General features: G+C 41.4%; 1 protein-coding gene across 1 annotated transcript in view; it reads right to left on the reverse strand.

The window, feature by feature from the left end:
• The window catches only part of doc2a (double C2-like domains, alpha), an 86248-nt gene that overhangs the window by 44963 nt on the left and 17675 nt on the right, over nucleotides 1-23610 (reverse strand). The window contains exons 4-5 of the mRNA XM_033998207.3: nucleotides 13978-14052; nucleotides 8006-8115 (exon numbers count right to left, since the gene is read on the reverse strand). Coding sequence (XP_033854098.1) covers nucleotides 8006-8115; nucleotides 13978-14052 — 185 coding nt within the window. The remainder of the gene's footprint in view (nucleotides 1-8005; nucleotides 8116-13977; nucleotides 14053-23610) is intronic.

Consider the following 23610-nt stretch of genomic DNA (forward strand, 5'->3'; position numbering starts at 1 on the left):
AAGCCTGCTCTGGAGGGTGGAGAGGTGGGTTGAGAACCAGTGACGAGTGATGATAGGAGCGAGAGGAATCAATGAACTGAGGGTCCTGGGGGGGGGGGGTAGAGTCGAGGAGGGAGGCCAGCTCTGGAGGGTGGAGAGGTGGGTTGAGAACCAGTGACGAGTGATGATAGGAGCGAGAGGAATCAATGAACTGAGGGTCCTGGGGGGGGGGGGGGGGGTAGAGTCAAGGAGGGAGGCCTGCTCTGGAGGGTGGAGAGGTGGGTTGAGAACCAGTGGCAGATAGGGGACTCTACTTGACAACTGAATGAACTGACCACGCTGAAATTGATCCATCTTGGAGGTACACAACCGAATGATGAAGTAAACTAGAAGCAGAAGAAACTGAATTCTGAGCTTCTGAGGAGACCGAAGGCGGCTAGGATGCAGATGATCTCCACAGGTAGATCCTTGTAGGGGGAGAAGTGGCCTTTCCAAAGAGTAGAATGAGCAAATGGAGAATGTCCATTGATGTAGACAGGCAGGAAGGTGAGGCAGAAGGGAAAGCTCTTAAGAATGCCACGGAGGGTCAGGTGAACTGCTGGTATGGAGAGAATGGGGGGAGAGAGAATCCCTAGCGTGGATGATGAAAGCCAGGATCTGGTTTAATTGAAGGAATAGGATGAATCCGATTCTGGGCACAGAAGGTTGAAAACACTGACCAAGCTGTAGAATATGAAGCTCTTGAAGAAGGGGTGAGCGCTGCAGACATGAAATGCTGAGCAGATTGAAGGAGGTTACTGAGAGTAGGATTCAGTCAGATAGCAGCTGGTGAAGCTGGGGAGTTGGAGGTGGGTTGGGGAAGCAGACGGGACCAACTGACGGAACCTGGATACCGAAACTAGAGGCAGAAGGGGAGCTGGAACTGAGGGCTGAGGTGGCAGCTGGAACTGGACGAACATGTGTAACAGACTGCTGGGGAAGCTCAGCACCCTTTGCACTCCATTTTCTGGAAACAAGGGCAGAGATGAGATGTCGACCATCCTATGTGTTAGTTAATACAGGATTCGGTGGGTTGAACTCGTCCCCACTAGTTGTGAAAGCACAGCAACAGGAAGTCAGAAGATTGCTGTACTGAGGCACAGAGCACGCAGTGCCTGATGAAGCTGCCTGGTCACCATGGCAACTTACCACTCCCTGCAGTCACTCAGTGAGGGCGCTGCCATGGTAACCATGGTCCAGGCGATGCCGGTGGAAAAGTTGCAGTACAGCAGTGTCGTTGGAGCATGCGGTGACCAGTCAAATCACGAGCCGCCACTGGTTGAAATGGAGTTTGTAATGGGCTGGATACGTCTTTAAGACGTTAAACATACCTGATGGAGGTCCAGGACAGGATCTTCTGATGGAACAGTAAATTGTGCTGGCTCTGTGGGAACGGAGGAGGGGTGTCTGATTGCAGACAAGGAGTAAAGAGAGATTCCACAGACAAAGCTTCGTGGTGGATTTATAGAGCTAAAGTAAGGCAATCACTGACAAAGGGAATGTTGATGTCTTGTTGAAGGAGCTTGAAAGTTTAGCGGAGGACCAGTCTTTCTGATAAAGTTATAGACAAGTTGAATAAAGCCCGACAGGGTGTCTGTATACGTCAAACATATCTAAATCTAAAACAAAATGGCCAAAATGGTTTAATAGATCAATTAAAAAAAATGTTCAGCTAAAAAAGACACTTTACAAAGTGTTTAAAAGGGACCAAAAACAAACAAAGTACACAGAAAGAGTCCTTGGAACTGCAAACACAAGTCAAAAATAAAGTTAGAAAGCCCAAGAGAGAGATAGAAATCAATACTGCTAAGGGGGCTAAAACCAATTCCAAAATGTTTTTCCAGTATTATAACAGCAAGAGATCATTCAAAGAGGAGGTTAAATGTCTAAGAGACACAAATGGCAAAATCATAGACAAAGAAAAAAAAAATAGCAGGTCAGGTCCGAAGCAGGAAGGAAACACACCAGTACTGCAGATCAAAGGAAATGACACGGTGCATCGTTTTATTTTTAAATAACAAAAATAAAAAAAAGGTTTAAACAAAAAACACTTGCTCACAGAGCGAAATAAAAAGGTTAAACAGAACAAAATCACAAACACAAAATACACGATCAGGCTGGGCAATAGCCTTCACTGATCCTTTACATTTTTCTTTTAGTTTCGTTTTTGCTCTCTCTCCTCTCCTCTCATACACTCACCCTTGAGTGCAGCGAGCTTATGCAGGTGACCATCTCCAAGATTGAGCAACAAATTAATCACTTAATTAATTTGGGAGATGGCCATCTTCTGCACGAGGTTTTTAAACTACCCATCCACACTACTAAACAAAACAAATAGGCTATGCCGTTGTATTTATAAACAAAACAATAACAAAACATACGGTGCTTCACTGACAAATATAAAACACAATAACAGGGCGGTACTCCGTCACAAATACAATAAATAAATCATAACAAACAAATACAAAATAACACAGGGGCAGAGGGGGAAACCCCGTTCTAAAAATAAATAAACAAATCAATGTACAGGCTCTCTACCTCTCTGCTACACAAATATATTAAATGATTACTTTTCACAGGTTTTTACAAAGGAGGACACGGACAACATGCCCCACATGTCGACCTGTTCCTATCCAGTTTTAAATAACTTTCGCATAACATTTTTGATATTGTGTACATTGCCTTTGAAAAGATACACCAGAGGGTGGAGTTTAGACGGCACTGAGTTATTATTTTTGTTCCAGTCACTGACAGTGCAGACACACTGTTGAGCACAACAGACTGGAGGAATAAAAATACATTCAACGATGTCTCGGATTTCAGTAATTTTTCAAGGTCTGTGTCAGAGAAGGGTGGCTAATGTGCAGAACAGTCTTTTTGTGTTTCTGTGTTTACAAACCGCTAAAAATACATTATTTGAAGTCACAAAGTCGGGGTGAGTGAGTATAAAGACAGCAATTTTTTTTTTGCTATATTTTCTTTTGTTTTGCTGTCTTTCAGTTCATGTAATTCATAGTTACTGTGTACATCTATAACTGTAAAAGCAAGCTACTGATACTTTAAATTCTGTGAGGCAGTGCAGTGATTTAGAATATGTGACAAGGCTCTAACTGTCCGTGTCCATCCAATATACGGACAGCTGGAACATTGCTCGACCAATCACATTGCTTGTTTTACATTCCAGCCTGTATTATAAATATATGAGATTCCACAGACACCTTCTATTAAGGAGGACTCCAGCACAATTTTACCAGCTACTCCTATTAAGGCTACTATGGGGGCTTTTTCTTTGATTACCTTATAGAAACTAAGGTAACTTGAGCTAGTTCAACATATGAGCGCTACTACATGCTCTCTTGATCCTATTCCTACAAAACTATTAAAAGATGTTCTTGGTGTTTATTAATACACACATTTTAAACATTATAAATGGTTCACCTTCCTCTGGTATAGTTCCCTCAGCACTTAAGGCAGCTGTGGTAAAGCCTATGCTTAAGAAACACAATTTGTACCCTAAAGTCCTCAATAACTATAGGCCAATCTCCAACCTACCATTCTTAGATAAGGTTCTAGAGAGAGTTGTTGCAATTCAATTACAAAAACTCTTAATGGTATATTCGAGAAGTTTCAGTCTGGTTTTCGTGCTGCACATAGCACTGAGGCGGCCCTTGTCAGAGTTGTTAATGATCTGCTGATAAGGTCTGACTCGGGCTTTCCATCGGTTTTAATTCTTCTAGATCTAAGTGCTGCTTTTGATACTGTAGACCATTCCATCCTACTGAATCGTCTTGAAAGCACAGTCTGGCCTTGTCCTGTCCTGGTTCAAATCTTATCTTTGTGATAGGTTTCAGTTTGTCTCTATTGGGGAGTGTGGCAAAGTGGTTTCAGTGCGCAGGTGTAGAGGTGATGCAGAGCTCAAGACAATGACAAACAACAAAGTACTGGTGAAATGGAGGTGTATTTTTATAACCCAAAGTCTGATGACAAAACAGTAAACAATAATGATAACAGACAATACGCAATGGGTTGCTGTAACAGGGCGAGGAGCCCTGTGCAGTTATTATTTGTTTATTTTGAGAACGGGGTCTCCCCCTCCGCCTGTGTTGTATTTATTATCGTTATGATTTATTTATTATGTATGGGACGGCGAAGCGCCGCAGGTTTTGTTATTGTTTATTTGTATTTATTTATGTATATATTTGACGGCATAGGCGAATGTTTGTTTTTGTTTCGTAGCGTGGATGGGTAGTCCCATCCACAGTAATTATGAAAACCGGAGCTGTCGTCGTGGGCCAGCACTACCAGGAACAACACTACACCACTGTCACTTAATAAATTGTTATGTTTATATACAATGACCCCCCCCAGAGAGAACTGAAAACCTTGGGAAATTGTCTAAATAGGCAAATTTCATTGTCTAGTTGAATTGACGATTTTAATTTTAATTGGTTACACATGTAATTAATTTAATATTAAACTAATTGTTCTGTAACTTAATGCATTTCCTTATTTTATTTATCTGTATGGCTTTATACTGAAGTTTGAACATGTTCACTGAGTTTAAGAATTTAATGTTAAAATGTAAGTAACATAAATTGCAGAGTTAGTGTGACACCTCGAAAAAATGCTCTGAGACGATAAAATACCTCGTAGAACACGCGTGGTTGTACAGTAGTTTAAAGTAACATTGCAGTTTAAACAGAAGGCTCTTTTTTAATGTCTACCAGTGACGGAGAGCAAATAAATCCTAGTCAACAATCTCCCTCCCGACCTGTGAGGGCTCGGTATAACGGGAACAGTGTGCCCCGGACTGGATGGTTTGGCAGTTCATTCTAGGGTCATTCAGAAGCCAGCCATCCAGGAAGGGGGCGGAGTCACCCTATTGCAGTATGTGATGTGTCAGCCATGGATTGGAGGATATGTGATTGAACTAGCTATCGCAGGGGGCGTGACTAAGGGTATTTCAGGGGATGTGACGATGCAATCTGTTTCTTTTGTTATGGTTATCGTAAGGACCAGTAAAGTAAACGGAGTGTTGAAACGTGAGTGTTAAGTGTTTTGTTTGTTTATCATACTAACTGTCTGTATTTGTCATTGTTAGATGGCTAACACGAACCGGGAGCTGTCGCTACAAGCCAGCACCAAGCCCGGACTACACTGCACCACTGTTTTACTATTATTATCTTGCACCGCACCAGCACTAAGAGCACTCACTATTGGGAGAAGTGACCGTGTCTGTGTTGTGTGTTATGGTTGTTGTCGGGACTGAACCCTGTGGTTTATATGCTGGTGATACACTTCACTGTGTAGAGCCAATACTATTATTTAATGGTTTCAAACTGTGAACAGCATTAAAAGAACTGTTTGAACCATGGACTTTGTGTCTGTCATTGTTTGGAGCACTTGCATCACCTGTACATCTGCACACTGCAAACCACTCGTTCACACTACCCCATTATCATTGTACAGTATTTATTACCCCCTGAAAATATATTTTACTCTCAGTGTTAAAATTAGAGGGTACGTTGCTCCCAGACCCAAACCCTTATCTGGAGCGCTACTTGAGGTGTTCTAATACATTTGCACACTGCTGTATACTTATACATAGAGAGACATTTCATAGTTGAATTAATAAAAAAAAAAATCATAACATCAAATCAGGGTGGTGGGATCTGTGAACCGAGAATGAGAATGATTAAATATCGCGAAAGGTTACGAACTGGCAAATTTAATTAAATAAGAAATGTAATTGATCTAATTTAATTACAGCAGAGGGGCATGAGCATTCTTAAGGAGATGACAGGGGAGAAGAGAGAAGAAAGAGGAGAGGGGAGAAGAGAGAGGAAAAGAGAGGAGAGTGGAGAGCAAAGAGAGAGGGGAGAAGAGGGGGAGAGAGGAGAGGAAAATTGGAGAGAGAGGGGACAGAGGGGAAGAGAGGAAATGAGAAGGGGAGAGAGGAAAGAGGGGAGAGGAGAGGAGTGAGGGGTGCAGAGGAGAATGGAGAAGAGAGGAGAGAAGAGAGGGAGAGGGGAGGAGAGAGGAAAAGAGGAGAGGCAGGGAGAGAGGAAAGAGGGGAGATGAGAGGGGTGAGGGGAGCAGAGAGGAGAGGTGAGAAGGGAGGAGAGAGGAGAGGAGAGGGCAGAGGAGAGAAGAAAGGAGAGAGGAAGGGGGAGAGACGGATGGGGAGTGAGGAGGTAGAGAGAGGAGAGGATGGGGGTTTAGAGATATTGGCCCTGAATATCAAAGCTTTTCCGACTGTCGGGGAGGACTTTTGTTGCAGGGTTTTTACTTTCGGACTGTTTTTTGTATTGTGAGCTAAAATCTAAAAAGACCAAGAAGGATGAGAACAGTCGCAAAACCCCAATTCCAACAGTATGAGGAATCTTATGCAAATTAAGTGGGTGCCTAATTATTATTATTATTATTATTATTATTATTATTATTATTTATTTCTTAGCAGACACCCTTATCCAGGGCGACTTACATATGTTACAAGACATCACATTATACACATATCACATTATTTTTACATACAGTTACCCATTTATACAGTTGGGTTTTTACTGGAGCAATCTAGGTAAAGTACTTTGCTCAAGGGTACAACAGCAGTGTCCCCCACCTGGGATTGAACCCACAACCCTCCGGACAAGAGTCCAGAGCCCTAACCACTACTCCACACTGCTGCCTAATTAACATACATCCCGTGCAAAAATCAAAAGGGTTGAAGTGGTCAGATTGAGTATTTTCCGCCTGGTTTCAAAGAGTCCTAAGGGGGTGGGAACATATTTCAAACAGGCTCAATGCTAAAATAAACCACCTGTTTGGACCTTACGAAGAGCAAGTGCTACAAAGATATCGAACCCAGAAGGCTATGATATTGTATTATGTGACAACGTTAAAGAGTATTTAGAGTCAAGCACCCTGAGAGTCATTCATTGCCAGTATTACTCACCGCCCTGTTACTCTTTGCCATCCTATTGTACAGTCATGTGTTATTCATTTTCATAAAGTGCAACCGGGTATGAAGGATATTTTATGCCACAATGAAAAATAAATAAATAAACTCCAGTTACATACATGAATAAATAAACACATATAGAAATAAATACATGTCTATATATTTAATTACTTATCTATTTATGTATTTATTTATTTATTTATGTATTCATTAACCAGGTACATGAAAAAATAATTTAATTAATACAGAACATACATTTAAAAAATTAGCTACATTAAAATTAGCTCTCTAACTTCCTTTTTTTCTCTTTGTCCTGATGCTCTTGTTATGATGTTCTATTAAATGTATGTTCTCTTGTTTCTCCATATCTCCTGAAACACACGTCTGTTTTGTTTTCCCCCACCTTTATTACTTTTCAATCCCACCTGTCCATTTAAATACTGAATAGTTATTCCGCCACCTGTTTGTAAATTGCACCCATTCCAACTGTCGGAAAACAGTAGAAAAGTGTTTTATTTTTTGATGGAACAGAGTCGGGTTAAAACAGACAGAGACAGCGAGTTTCAGACTGCTTGAAGAAACTTAATATTCAGGGCCAATGAATCACAATGATGTGATAATTTGTCTGCTCAACCTGTAACTGCATTAACACTGGAGTTAATTACTTTCAAGCTTTCAATTGCGAGAAAACATTCAGCGCATTTTAATTGCTAATTACACTCTGGTGTGCAGAAATTAATAACTGATACAGGAAAGGGGGGTCGACTGGACACTTCTATTAGTTTAGTGAGGAGACAGACAGCAGTCTTGTACCATAAGAGACAGGGAAAGGGTGAGGGAGGGAAGGAGAGGGACATTCTGTTTAAAAATGTCAGGTTTTGACCTTCAGACTGTTGGTAAAATCTTTTGCCCTATGGGGGGCAATAATATAAAACAACTGTGAGTGTGACCTAGATCTGTCAATCTCTCTAAGAAAGAAAGGAGAGAGGAGAGAGACAGACAGACAGGTTCACTCCTTCCTCTCCTCACCGCAATGTTTTCCTCCCCATGTCCTCCTCTGTGATTCCACAGTAAGTCAGGGTTTCGTTCCAGATGGGATTCAGACTGTTCCTCACTGTCCGAGTCTTCAACTTGTTTGCCTGGAAGAGAGGAAACAAGCAGTAGAGTAGACACACAGACAAACAGACATACCAGTGTTCGCTTGCTCGCTGAACCCCCAGTTTCTTATTAATGAATTATGCTTCCCTTCTTCTGGGTGATGTGCATCTCACATGACACTGGCACATCAACAATGCCGTTCATCCCATCTGTTTAATGGGCTGAAGCCGGGCAGTGCTCACTCAAATCCGCTGTGCACATGCGCAGTAGCAGCCAGCCGTCAATCAGGACTGGCTATTATTGGCTTAAAAATGTCTGGATGAAGTGCAGCCGGTTAGCGAACATGGTGATCAGGTGATCAGCGTGCATGTGCCAAAACAGCAAAGGCTTTATGTGCAGCACGACTTTGTCTCTTCTCAGTCTTGTATGGTGTGTTACTTTGCGGAAAGAGAGAAAATGTTTAAGCTGTTTAAATATTAAAATAAAATGTACAAGTCTAATTATCTTTGTCTAACTTTAAATGAATGTTTATGAATACTTTGTTCTATTCACAGATTTAATCTGCCTTTATTTTGCACCGTCTGTCCCTTTTTCTTCTGAAGCGGCTGTTCGGCAATTTTTCTTATTTATTTTTGTTTGTAGCTGATCAGTCTTTTATTAGGGCTATATACAGTTGTGGTCAAAAGTTTACATACCCCAATGGAAATGTATAATTTCTAGAAATTTCTCGAAAGCAAAGAATTTTAGGAAAAATATTTTGTAGCAAAAGTTTTGCTTTTGTGGATGAGTGAAAAAAAGTTGTCTACAAAAAATAGATGTCTACAATTATTTATTTCAGCAATTCTTTTGCAAAACTCCAAAAATGCTAATTCAAAAGTATTCATACTCTGACAAGGAAAATTAAATTAATAGATAACTAGTTGAGGCACCTTAGGCAATAATTACCTCTTTTAAACAATTAGGATATTTGTCAATGATCTTTTGGCATGACTCTATAGTGATTTTTTTACCATTCTTCAATGCAAAATTGTTCCAGTTCATTCAGATTCCGAGGACTTCTCTTGTGCACAGGCTTCTTCAACTCATACCAAAGATTCTCAATCGGATTTAGATGGGGTCTTTGACTAGGCCATTCACAACCTTGATTTTATTCTTCTTTAACCATTCTGAAGTAGATTTTGATGTGTGCTTTGGATCGTTGTTGTGTTGGAAAGTACAGTTGTGCTTTAAACCAAGTTTTGTAGCGGAGAGTTTCAGATGATTGGCCAATATCTTTCGGTACGCTATGAAACCCATTTTACCATGTACTGGAACTAAATTTCCTCTGTATTAGAGGAAAAACAGCCCGATAGAAGGATTTTACCACCTCTGTGCTTGACAGTAGGTACGGTGTTATTTTCCTTATACGCCTCACCAGACTTTCTCCAAACATTGCGACTATCAGTGTGACCAAATAGCTCGATTTTTGTTTCATCACTCCACAAAACCTTTTACCAAAACGCATATCCTTCATTCAAATGCTATTTTGCAAACTTTAAGTGATTGTCGTTGTGATGTTTTCCTATGAGTGACTTTTTCCTTGGCCTATGACCATTGAGATTTCAACATGCAATACTCGACCTATGGTTGAAATGGAAACCCCAGTCCAACTTGTAGCTAATTCATAAGAACATAAGAAGAACATAAGAAAGTTTACAAACGAGAGGAGGCCATTCAGCCCATCTTGCTCGTTTGGTTGTTAGTAGCTTATTGATCCCAGAATCTCATCAAGCAGCTTCTTGAAGGATCCCAGGGTGTCAGCTTCAACAACATTACTGGGGAGTTGGTTCCAGATCCTCACAATTCTCTGTGTAAAAAAGTGCCTCCTATTTTCTGTTCTGAATGCCCCTTTATGTAATCTCAATTTGTGACCCCTGGTCCTTGTTTCTTTTTTCAGGTCAAAAAAGTCCCTTGGGTCTTATCATTATTATGAAAACAGAAAAATTACTGGCATGGCAGATAAAAAAAAGAAGTAAATAATAAAATAATACATTCCAGTAAAGGTCCTGATATACATAAACTAGATGAGATTAATACATGTTTCAAAGAATTCTACAAAGAGTTATATAAATCTGAAATGGGCCCTGACCATACACAAAGTAAAAAATTTCTCAGTAAATTCCCCCTACCTAGGATTAATGAGGACCACAAACTTGCACTGGATGCAGAAATCTCAGAAGCCAAAAAGCAGCTAATCTTTTGCAGGGAGGCAAGGCACTGGGATAAATAAAGCATTCATGGATAAATTGAGAACACCCTTGACAGAGATGCTGAAGGAATCCCTGCATAAGGGACAACTACCTCAAACTCTAGAATTAGCTATACTTCTCCCCAAACCTGCTAAAGATAAACAACTATGCAGCTCAAAAGGATCCTTGAGGAGGTCCAGAAGCATTTAAACTAGAAAGGAAGGGGGGAGAAAACAAAAAAACAGAAGGGAGACCACGTCAAAACAAGGGCAACAACTCAGGTAAGACAACTATTAAATGTATTTATCTTAATGCTAGAAGTCTCAGAAACAAAATGTTAGAACTTGAAGCTACTGTACTAACAAGTACCTACGATGTGATAGGTGTTACAGAAACGTGGTTGTCTGAGAGTGATGGAGACAAATACAGTATTAGTGAGTACACACTGTATAGGAAAGACAGGCAGGACAGAAGAGGCGGATGGGTAGCACTATACATAAGAAATAGTCTTGAAGCCCAGGTGTTAAATCTGGACAAAGAAAACAGCGCCGAATCAATATGGGTCAGAATGGACAAAACTTCAAAAGGCATAATAATAGGAGCATGCTATAGACCGCCAAATTCAGACACAGAGCAAAATAACCTGTTGTACAATGACATTCGAAATGCGTGTAGAAAAGGAGAAGCCATACTAATGGGGGATTTCAACTTCCTCCATATAAAATGGGAAAACCCGATAGGGAGCACGACGGACGAAACTGAAATAGTAGAAATGACAAATGACTGCTTCCTAACGCAATTTGTCAAGGCACCGACTAGAGGGGAGGCATGCCTTGATTTAGTCTTTTCAAATAACGAAGACAGAATAACTAAAACAGAGGCCAGAGAGCCATTGACAAACTCAGACCACAACATGGTCTCATTCGAAGTGATTTTTAAAACCCCAAAAGTAATGACTAAAGCTAAGGTTTACAATTTTAGAAAAGCAAACTATGAAGGTATGAAACAGAGACTAACAGAAGTAGATTGGAGTAAAATAGGGAAAACATCCACAGAAAAGGGATGGCTGTTTTTCAAAAATGTAGTACTAGAGGCGCAAAACAATTACATCCCAAAAGTAGACAAATCTAAATCTAAAACAAAATGGCCAAAATGGTTTAATAGTAAATATTCAGCGAAAAAAGGCACTTTACAGAGTGTTTAAAAGGGACCAAAAACAAAGTACACAGAAAGAGTACTTGGAACTGCAAACAAAGTCAAAAAGGAAGTTAGAAAAGCAAAGAGAGAGATAGAAATCAATATTGCTAAGGGGGCTAAAACCAATTCCAAAATGTTTTTCCAATATTATAACAGCAAGAGAACATTCAAAGAGGAGGTTAAATGTCTAAGAGACATAAATGGCAAAATCATAGATGAAGAAAAAAAAGTAGCAATTATATTAAATGATTACTTTTCACAGGTTTTTACAAAGGAGGACATGGACAACATGCCCCACATGTCGACCTGTTCCTATCCAATTTTAAATAACTTTAGCATAACAGAGGCAGAAGTGTTAAAGGGGCTAGGAGCTCTTAAAATAAACAAATCCCCTGGGCCGGATGAGATCCTCTCAATAGTACTCAAAGAAATGAAAGAAGTTATTTACAAATCGCTACCCAAGATCATGCTACACAATCGCTACACAACCCGACAGACTGGAGAATTGCAAACGTAATACCGTTCCACAAAAAGGGAGACAAAACCGAACCAGGTAACTACAGACCAATAAGCCTGACTTCAATTATATGTAAACTTAAGGAAACTATAATAAAATCTGAAATGGAAAATTACCTATATGGTAACAATATCCTGGGAGACAGTCAGCATGGTTTTTGGAAAGGGAGATCGTGTCTAATGAACCTGCTTGACTTTTTTGAGGATGCAACATCGACAATGGATCATTGCAAAGCATATGACATGGTTTATTTATTTCCAGAAAGCTTTTGACAAAATCCCGCATAAAAGATTAATTTTCAAACTGAACACAGTAGGGATTCAAGGAAATGCATGCACATGGATTAGGGAGTGGTTAACAGGTAGAAAACAGAAAGTACTGATTAGAGGAGAAACCTCAAAATGGAGTGAGGTAACCAGTGGTGTACCACAGGGATCAGTATTAGGTCCTCTGCTATTCCTAATCTACATTAATGATTTAGATTCTGGTATAGTAAGCACACTTGTTAAATTTCCTTCAATTATTATTATTATTATTATTATTATTATTATTATTATTATTATTATTATTATTATTATTATTACTATTGTATTTGTATGCGGTTGGACGAAGCCGTCCGTCCTAATCGTTATTGTGTTTATGTGCGGGCGGTCGAGCACCGTCCCTCTTTTATTATTTGCTGTGTGAGACCCGGCGAGAGAGACGGTCTTGTAATGTGTAGTAGGCGGGTATGGGGTTAAAACCCCTTCCCTAGAACTCTCGTGGGAATGTGGCTGGAGCCTTAATAAGGTAATTTATTGATCGGTAATTAAGGCTCCAGCCACGAATATAAAAGACCCACTCTCGGCTCAGAGGGGGTTGAATGTTCAGAGGTGGAACGAGAGCGAGAGCGAGAGAAGCGAGATAATTTTAGTTTTAGTTTTGTTTAAATATTTATTTTGTTCTGTGAGCAGTGTTTTTGTGTTTAAACTTTTCATTTTGTTTTTGTTCTTAATTAAACGGCGCGCTGCGTCTTTTTGCCCTGAACTACTGCCTGTGTTTTCTTTCCGGTTCCTGAACCTGATGTCACCACCCACACGCCACACAAAGCCATCTGTGACAGGGAGATACTGAAATTGAAGAAGGAATCTATGAAAAAGACGTAGGAGTTTATGTTGACTCAGAAATGTCTTCATCTAGACAATGTGGGGAAGCTATAAAAAAGGCCAACAAGATGCTCGGATATATTGTGAAAAGTGTTGAATTTCAATCAAGGGAAGTAATGTTAAAACTTTACAATGCATTAGTAAGACCTCACCTAGAATATTGTGTTCAGTTCTGGTCACCTGCGTTCAGTTTGAGAATTAATCTTTTATGCGGGTCTTTGTCAGAAGCTTTCTGGAAATCTAAATAAACCATGTTGTATGCTTTGCTGTTATCCTTTGTCGATGTTACATCCTCAAAGTCAAACAGGTTAGTTAGACATGATCTCTCTTTCCTAAAACCATTCTTCTTCTTGGTTCTCGCTAACCAATGGGAGCGTGACTGATGTTACAAAAGGGGACGTGGCTCAGCGATCTCTTCCTTTGTTATGGTTGTGAGCAAACCCTAAAGGAGAACTATAATTGTGCCGTAAGTGTTTAGTGTTGTTGTGTCTAATCGCTTAAGGCCAGCACTAACCCAGACAACACTTCACAACTGTACACAAATAAACTGTATTTCACCACTTGTACGTTAGCACTCACTCTGGACTTGTGATCTTGTGTGTTTATACTGTGATTATTATTTCAGGACAGTAACCCGTTGTTTGGAACAGTGCAGTACACATTGCTGTGTATTGCCTGCGATTATTCTTTATGGTCGCCAGACCGGGATTACAAAAATAAATGTCTGTTTGGATCGGGAACTTTGTTGTCTGTCTTCTGTTTCGTAATCACATCACTTTTCCACACACACACGCAGACACACACACAGACAGGTACCTTGCAGGCTCCCGGCAGTAGATGCAGTTTGACATACGGATCAGCCAGTCCATTGAAATCCATCGGCTTCAAACCCTACGAGAGACGAGAGGGAGTGAGAGAGAGATACAATCACAACTGCTCTTGTGTTACTGTAAATATGAGGAGAAATGGAGGGGGGGGGGAGTATAGGGAGTGGGCTGGGGGTTGTATACGAGATGTAGGGGTGTATAAGAGGAGGGGGGCATGCACAGTGGTGTAGTGCTACATTTTATAGTGCCAGAGTATTCAAAACCTAATTTCCATTTTTGCCAGTCCATTTTATTTAATTGAAAATATATGCAACACTAATTATAATAAATACACATTTTATCAACATAAAACTCGCAATTCACCTTCCATTTAACCAAGCAGCAAGTGGGTTCAGGAAAGTTTCCACTGTGGGTCCCCTACACTACTTCGAAACCAAGTAGTAGCGTAGCTTGTGGGATCCCATTGTTTAAGTGGGGGTCCATCCAGTTTTACAAACATGAGTGAAACACCCAACAGATCAGAATTCTTGAGCGTGTTGGAGATATTATTAAGTTCATATGGCTAAATCCTCACTCACATTCTGCAGAGCTGCATGGTATTAGTTGTGTACAGCTCAGCAAAGTTTATAATTCTTGAGGAATTCGTCACCCAGCTTCGTCGACATAATCTCTGTAGGCATTTAATAGTAGTAGATGGCAGTTTAAACCGCTTGCAGAGAGAAGTTACCTCCTCATACCCAGGAGGAAGCTCAGCTCGCCAGTACTCAAGAACTTGTATGTGTTAGAGAGACATTGAGCCTGGGATGCTAAACAAGATCCTTTCAATGAAGATGCTGTGAACATTTGTTTCTGATTATTATTGAGACTGGTAAGCAACTGCTAACGAGTGATGCTAATAGATTTGTTGTTACAAGTTAACAAAACAGTTCAACATTTTCTTTCTGCAATTGCAATTTCAGCCTCAAGAGTTTTGGTAACCAGTCATTCTTTTAATCCTTCAAAGAAGCATATGCTACGAGAGATCATTTTGTCTGTGTACACAATTGTTGTGGTACTGTAATGATATTTTGGAGTTTTATATTTAAATTTAATCTTCCCTCCCCCTTAAAACACTTAACTTGCATTTGTTTATGTAAAGAAAGAAGGCGATCTAACCTCTTATCTGCCAGACCACAAAAAATGTCATCATCTCCAAGTTTCAAAGAGACTTCCTGGAACCAGGAATTTCAAAGAACTGGCATTTTAAGGGTTAATGGGCAATGACATCAAGTGGATAAAATGGATTATTCTTTGGTGATATTCTCAATGGACTGATAAAAGAAACTTGATATGTCTAAAAAAAAAAATATTTGTTGTTGTTTTGTATTAAATCTAATATGATATAAATGTTCTTACATGTAAAACCATAACACTGGGAGTATTATAGATACTGGACAACAGTCATGTAAGTGTTTTATACAGTTATTTGACTACAAACACTCAAATGTTTAGTATGTACCGAACGTGTATTTCATGGTGAGATGAAACTTAAACCTGTAGTTAATTCCACGATACTCAGAAAGAGTTATCTTACTATGAGAGTTTGGGTTTTTAAACATGGTTTCCTCAATGCTTGTAAGAATGCTAATTTGAGGTGTGGTTTTATGGTATGTCATAAATACCATCTTATTTGAAATCCTCCTAACACAGAGTCTGATGGAGGTACGTTCGTCCTCTTTATCAAATTAACCACCTAAGAGGTTGCCAAGAGCTTCTCTGATTGGTTATCGTAAATGCATTTAAGCTTCTGTTTGTTCTATATTTTCAATGTACCTCTTCCATCTAGACAAGCTCTCTTCCATCTAAGGGTGCTCTCTTCCATCTTGGAGGTACTCTCTTATCCATCCAAGACTTGCCAACATTCTACGAATGAGTGAAGTACCCTTTGCTATGGAAACCATCTGATACGATCTTTGAAGCAATGTGCCTGCCTGCTTACCTGAAAGATTGCCTGCCTGCTGGTCAACACCATTAAAGCTGTCCATCTCCAAAAGAAATGGGAGCGAGATCAAGTACTTTGTTCTAGAAACTGCCGTTTCTCCTCTCAAGTAATTGAGTGCACCTTCCGAGACCCAAAAGAATTGGGCACTCGTGGTCTTGTAACTCCACATGACTGTGCATCAACTACAGGATCCTGTTCCTCCTCGCAAGACTGCGCTTCTGTTTGAACTTCCTGCTGCTGACGTCATCACACGACACCCAGCTGCAACCCTGCTGCCTGCAACACTGGGAGCCCTGTCGAGTAACTATTAAATATAAACTCTACTTTTCACATTACTTCAATTGGCGCATAGATTAAGCATACGAGTCCTTATCTAAATAATGTTTGTTGAAATGTATATTAATCCAAGTTATTACATATTCTGAATTCAAAGGTTATATGAAAGCATTTCTGACTGTTATGTAAACGTATGGTACGAATTCAGGTGTGATCTGCAATCCTGAATGTTAAATCTCCTTTCTTCTCACATTAAGCTGGTTATAACACTATGTGACCGAGCTGTTGTTGCAGTGACATGTGGGTAGTGATGTCATGGACCAGGAAATAAACAAAGGCAATGAATGGCAGTGATGAAACTGAGCACTACGGTGCTCAGCGTATTTATCAAATAATAAATAAACAAAAGGTTTACATAAGAACATAAGAAAGTTTACAAACGAGAGGAGGCCATTCAGCCCATCTTGCTCGTTTGGTTGTTAGTAGCTTATTGATCCCAGAATCTCATCAAGCAGCTTCTTGAAGGATCCCAGGGTGTCAGCTTCAACAGCATAAACTTAAACAAAACGAAACATTACAAACAAAAGGGCACGTTGGCCAAACAAATAAACAATAACAAAACAAGTATACTTAAATGTATAGCAATTGTTTATATTTTAATACCGCTTGCTCACTCGCTCTCCCGTACTTCCTCTGTACACTCTCTTCCTTACACAGACAGCTGGAGGCTTTTATATTTTGGCCACAGTCTGCACGAGTTTAGTAAGGATGCGTGACTGTCAGCTAGTTAAATAATCAGTCACGCATCCTCAAGAGGTTTTTAAATTGCAAAAACAATAACAAATAAGCGGCGCTTCGCTGTAATATAAACATAAATCAAAATATAAATAAATAATAAACAGAGGGGCGGGACACTCCGCCACACATGCCCCCCCTTGTGCGCAGCACACATTGCCTTAAAAGGCCACCTCCCCCCTTAGTCCCCAAAGTCCCGGTTCACAGTCCCGGCCCAGGAACAGGGGCAGCAACGGGCCAAAGGTGGCGGCCACAGTGGGAGGTCCTCCTTCCACCCAAACAGCTGTAGTGTCCCGGTGGACTGAATACAGGCCGGCTCCTCCGACCAAGGAAATTTTGGGGGTTTTCTGAATGCCCCTTTATCTAATCTCCATTTGTGACCCCTGGTCCTTGTTTCTTTTTTCAGGTCAAAAAAGTCCAGTGGGTTGACATTGTCTATACCTTTTAGGATTTTGAATGTTTGAATCAGATCTCTGCTTAGTCTTCTTTGTTCAAGACTGAATAGATTCAATTCTTTGAGTCTGTCTGCAAACGACATGCCTTTTAAACCCAGGATAATTCTGGTTGCTCTTCTTTGCACTCTTTCTAGAGCAGCAATATCCTTTTTGTAACGAGGTGACCAGAACTGAACACAATATTCTAGGTGAGGGCTTACTAATGCATTGTAAAGTTTTAACATTACTCCCCTTGATTTAAATTCAACACTTCTCACAATATATCCGAGCATCTTGTTGGCCTTTTTTATAGCTTCCCCACATTGTCTAGGTGAAGACATTTCTGAGTCAACATAAACTCCTACGTCTTTTTCATAGATTCCTTCTTCAATTTCATTATCTCCCTGTGGCAATGTGCCCCGCCCCTGTGTGCATTTGTGTGCTATATGTTGTATGATATGTGTGTTAATGTATGAGTTATTTAAAATGTATAATTGTATTTAGACATGAGGATTGCACATCACTTCATGTGCATTTAAAGTATTTAATATGTGAGCACGAGGTTGCACATAATTAATTCACGTGCTGGGATTCAAGTGAATAATTAATTAGTAATTGAATCCCACCACAACAGTATATATAGATGCACGTTTCACTCACTCGGGGTTGAGTGTTCGGTGAGTGGAGAACGGGTGTGGAGAGGAGAAAATAAAATGTAAATAGTTGTTTAAACTCACCGTGTTTGTTTATCTATTCATCCAGTCTGTTTAGTGTTCCGTTTTGTTTGTCTATTTATTTTGGCCGCAAGTGCCGTGTCCTGTTCAATAAACATACTGAGCACCGCAGCGACTCAGTTTTCAACCAGAGTATTGCCTGTCTGTGTGTGTTTCTTTCTGGCCTGAAGTCATCCCTGCAGCTAGCCTGTCACACGTGGTGTCAGAACTGAGACAACAGTGCCTCCAGGACTCATGCCAGAGAGAGTACTGCAGGGAAAAACAATTTAAATTAAAAAAAGGGGGCAATGGCAGAAGACGCCATCAGGCTGCGGGACTGGATCCTGGACAATGCTGGACTGGAGGCCCAGTCTATGCCCATAGCCATCCGGGTCCTGTGGCTGATGGACAGGGAGCGATGGGAGGCATATGAGAGGGAACACACCCCAAACACCTTGGAGGAAGGTGTGGAGTTGGTCCTCAGCTACCTGGAGGCAGCTATAAACAGAACAGCAGCCCAGGTAGCAGGGTCTCCAGCAGAGGGAAAATGCCTGCTGTCCCTATCTTCACCAGCAGAGGAAGAATGCCTGCTGTCCCCATCTCCACCAGCTGAGGAAAAATGCCTGCTGTCCCCATCTCCACCAGCAGAGGGAAAATGTCTTCTGTCCCCATCTCCACCAGCAGAGGGAAAATGCCTGCTGTCCCCATCTCCACCAGCAGAAGGAAAATGTCTGCTGTCCCCATCTCCACCAGCAGAGGGAAAATGTCTGCTGTCTCCACTTCCACCAGCAGAGGGAAATTGTCTGCTGTCTCCACTTCCACCAGCAGAGGGTGAATGTCTGCTGGGTCCACTTCCACCAGCAGAGGGTGAATGCCTGCTGGGTCCACTTGCACCAGCAGAGGGTGAATGCCTGCTGGTATCACTTCCCCCACCGTCACCATCAGGAGGAGAGGAGCCGGAGCTGCCTCTGCCTCCACCATCACCACCAGCAGAGAGAGCATGCCTGCTGTCCCCATCACAACCAGCAGAGGAAGAATGCCTGCTGTCCCCATCTCCACCAGCAGATGAAGAATGCCTGCTGGTTTCCCCATCTCCACCAGCAGATGAAGAATGCCTGCTGGTTTCCCCATCACAACCAGCAGAGGAAGAATGCCTGCTGGTTTCCCCTTCCGAGACAGAGGGAGAACCGCACCCAAGGATGCCAGCCTCGCACCGCCCAAGGGTGCCAGCCTCGCATCGCCTGGGGCTGCCTGTTTCTCCGCATCGCCTAGGGCTGCCTGTTGCTCCACATCACCTGGGGCTGCCTGTTGCTCTGCATCGCAGCAGGAAGTACTGTGGCTGGAACCGTCCAAGGGGAGCTGCCGGCCATGAAAAAGGGGGAGGAGGTCCGGAGACCACCAACCCCAGCAGCAGTTTCGCTGCCGGAGATCGTGGGGAAGGTCAGGAGACCTGCTCCCACTGCAGCACTTTCGCTGCAGGAAGTACTGTGGCCGGAGCCCCACAAAAGGGAGCTGCCATCTATGAAGAAGGGAGGAGGTCAGGAGACCTCCCCCCAAGCAGCCTTACCGCTGCCAGGACTGCCCTGGCTGAAGGAGTCAGTCTGGGAGCTGTCAGCACGTCTGCTGACAGCATGGCCAGTAGCAGCCTGGCTACTGGCAACACTGCCGCCCATGAACCCCTTGAAGTCCCTATTCTTGACCCAGGACTTTGAGCGAGACTTTTGGGATTTTAAGGGGGGAGGTGGCCGTTGAGGCCATGTGTGCTGCGCACAAGGGGGGTTATATGTCGCAATGTGCCCCGCCCCTGTGTGCATTTGTGTGTTATATGTTGTATGTTACATGTGTTAATGTTGGTGTATAGATATGGCTGCACAGGATATAAATGGGTGTGTGCAGCAAAAGTTATTTAAAATATATTATTGTATTTAGGCACGAGGATTGCACTTCACTTCACGTGCATTTAAAGTATTTAATATGTGAGCACGAGGTTGCACATAATTAATTCACGTGCTGGGATTCAAGTGAATAATTAATTAGTAATTGAATCCCGACACAACAGTATATACAGATGCACGTTTCACTCACTTGGGGTTGTGTGTTCGGTGAGTGGAGAACGGGTGTGGAGAGGAGAAAATAAAATGCAATTAGTTGTTTAAACTCACCGTGTTTGTTTATCTATTCATCCAGTCTGTTTAGTGTTGATCCGTTTTGTTTGTCTATTTATTTTGGCCGCAAGTTTCGTTTCCTGTTTTCTGTTTAACCCTTTGCAGTCCATTTATTAAGTGCGCGTCAGGTCCAATTTATTTTCACATGCGCAGTTAATTTTAGATGCGCTGTTTAAAAGTATTTTTTTTCACAGTCAAACGGGTTTAAAAGGCCCTGCATATCAACAAAGCACTCACTAGGCATCTCCAGCCCCTCCCCACCCTTTCGTTCGCTATCGCTTTCACATGTGCTAAGAAATAAATAATAATAATAATAATAGTCGTACATACCGATCAATCATCTCCTGATCACTCGTTTTATCACCAAGCTCCTCAATAATGCAATCCAAGTCATTATTTTATTACTATAACATCTCAAAAAAGCTCTGCAAATGTCCGTGATAGTCTCTGTGCGCTGATACAGTAACAGCCAGCTTGTTTCCTTATGGCCTCCATTATCAGATGCCAGGGGCAAGTATGACTATTCATGAGATAAGCCTTTTTTTTTTTTTTCGGCTTGTCTCGGCTCCTGTCGCTCCCACTCGGCCATTGAATGGTTTTCTCGGCTTTTTCCAGAGAAAAAACGACTAGAAACCCGTTTTTTGCATTTTTTTGATGATGTCGGACAGGGTCCGACAATGGACCGGATAGGAATAATTGCAATGTCGGACCAGGTCCGACATTGCAGTTTGAAAAAAAGCACATTTTTATTGACTGCATGCAGTACTTTACACTTTTCTCTATTAAATTTCATTTGCAATGTGTCTGCCCAGTTCTGAATGCTGGATAAATAATTTTGACTGGCCTTTGCTGCTGCAACAGTGTTTGCCACTGCTCCTATTTTTGTGTCATCTGCAAATTTAACAAGTTTGCTTACTATACCAGAATCTAAATCATTAATGTAGATTAGGAATAGCAGAGGACCTAACACTGATCCCTATGGTACACCACTGGTTACCTCGCTCCATTTTGAGGTTTCTCCTCTAATCAGTATTTTCTGTTTTCTACATGTTAACCACCCCCTAATCCATGAGCATGCATTTTCTTGAATCTCTACTGCGTTCAGTTTGAGAATTAATCTTTTATGCGGAACTTTGTCAAAAGCTTTCTGGAAATCTAAATAAACTATGTCGTATGCTTTGCAATTATCCATTGTCAATTTTGCATCCTCAAAAAAATCAACCAGGTTAGTTAGACACGATCTCCCTTTCCTAAAACCATGCTGACTGTCTCCCAGGATATTGTCACCATATAGTTAATTTTCCATTTTGGATCTTATTATAGTTTCCATAAGTTTACATATAATAGAAGTCAGCCTTATTGGTCTGTAGTTACCTGGTTCGGTTTTGTCTCCCTTTTTGTGGATCGGTATTACGTTTGCAATTTTCCAGTCTGTCGGTACAACCCCTGTGTCAAGAGACTGTTGCATGATCTTGGTTAGCGGTTTGTAAATAACTTCTTTCATTTCTTTGAGTACTATTGGGAGGATCTCACTGGCCCAGGGGATTTGTTTATTTTAAGAGCTCCTAGTCCCTTTAACACTTCTGCCTCTGTTATGCTAAAGTTATTTAAAATTGGATAGGAACAGGTCGACATGTGGGGCATGTGGTCCGTGTCCTCCTTTGTCCTCCGACGCTGTAGCTCTTGGGTGGCTGCATGGTGAGTCTGCAGTTTGAAAAAAAGCGGTCGGCTGACAGCACACACTTCGGAGGACAGTGTGTGTTCGTCCCCAGTAATGTTGTTGAAGCTGACACCCTGGGATCCTTCAAGAAGCTGCTTGATGAGATTCTGGGATCAATAAGCGACTAACAACCAAACAAGCAAGATGGGCTGAATTTCCTCCTGTAAACTTTCTTATGTTCTTATGTTCTTATGTTCTTATGTCTTCGCCCTCCCGAGTCAGCGCAGGGGTGGTAGCGGTCAGCTGAGATAAAATAATTGGCCATTCTAAATTGGGAGAAAATAATTTTTTAAAAAAATTGGCAAAGACTAAATTTATAAAAAAATAAAAAGAAGTATTTTTTTCCACAGTAAAACAGGTTTAAAGGCACTGCATATCAACAGGACACTCGGTACTGCATCTCCAGCCCCGCCACACCCCTTGTTCGCTGTATTTTTCACATACCTCTTCATAGTCGTGTATACTGATAAATCATCTCCTGATCACTTGTTTTATCACCAAACTCAATAATACTATCCAAGTCCTTATTTTATTACTATAATATCTCAAAAAGCTCTGCAAATGTCTGTGATATTCTTTGAGTGCTGGATGCAGAAGCAGCTATCTTGTTTGTTTATGTCCATGTTATCTCTGTGGTGCCGGGGCTATGTGCATTGCTCAGATCTTCTCTCGGCTCCTATTGGTCTCACTCGGCCATTGAATGGCTTTCTCATCTTTTTCCAGAAAGAAACAACTAGAGACCTGTGCTTGACGTCTTTTTGATGATGTTGGACAGGGTCCGACATCGGACCAGAAAGGAATAATTGTAATGTCGGACCTGGTCTGACATAGGACCACAAAGGGTTCATGTGGATTAGGAAGAGCAGAGGACCTAATACCGATCCCTGTGGTACTCCACTAGTTATCTCACTCCATTTATCTGGGTATTGCTCCAAAAGTTTTGCGGCAATGCTGTCAGCAGAAAGGCTGCCTCCTCTGGATGTGTAGCAGCGGCAATGCTGACAGTGGCAATACTGACGGTAGCAAGGCTGGCTCCTCCAGCACTGAAAGACACCCGGGTGGTGACGAACAGACATCCCCGGGCGGTGCGTGACAGGCAACCTGAAGTTACACATGAGGTTATTTGGTAGGGGAGAAATTTAACCCTTCCCTGCTGGCCTAAAAGAACAGTGAAAAATAAAATTACATTTAAATAATACAATACAACACAAATACAAAAATAAACAAAATATGCACAGGGTCGGGGTGTATACTGACACACAACGATTTTAACTGAGCGCACCACCATGATCCATAATATGATACACTAAATGAAGGCTCAATCCTTTACTTTTAAAGATGGAAAGACCCGCAATACCTTGTTTCTTTTTTCAGGTCAAAAAAGTCCCCTGGGTCGACATTGTCTATACCTTTTAGGATTTTGAATGTTTGAATCAGATCGCCGCATAGTCTTCTTTGTTCAAGACTAAATAGATTGAATTTTTTTAGCCTGTCTGCAAATGACATGCCTTTTAAACCCGGGATAATTCTGGTTTCTC

This window comes from Acipenser ruthenus, chromosome 44 (genome assembly GCF_902713425.1).
Source record: "Acipenser ruthenus chromosome 44, fAciRut3.2 maternal haplotype, whole genome shotgun sequence".
NCBI lineage: Eukaryota > Metazoa > Chordata > Actinopteri > Acipenseriformes > Acipenseridae > Acipenser > Acipenser ruthenus.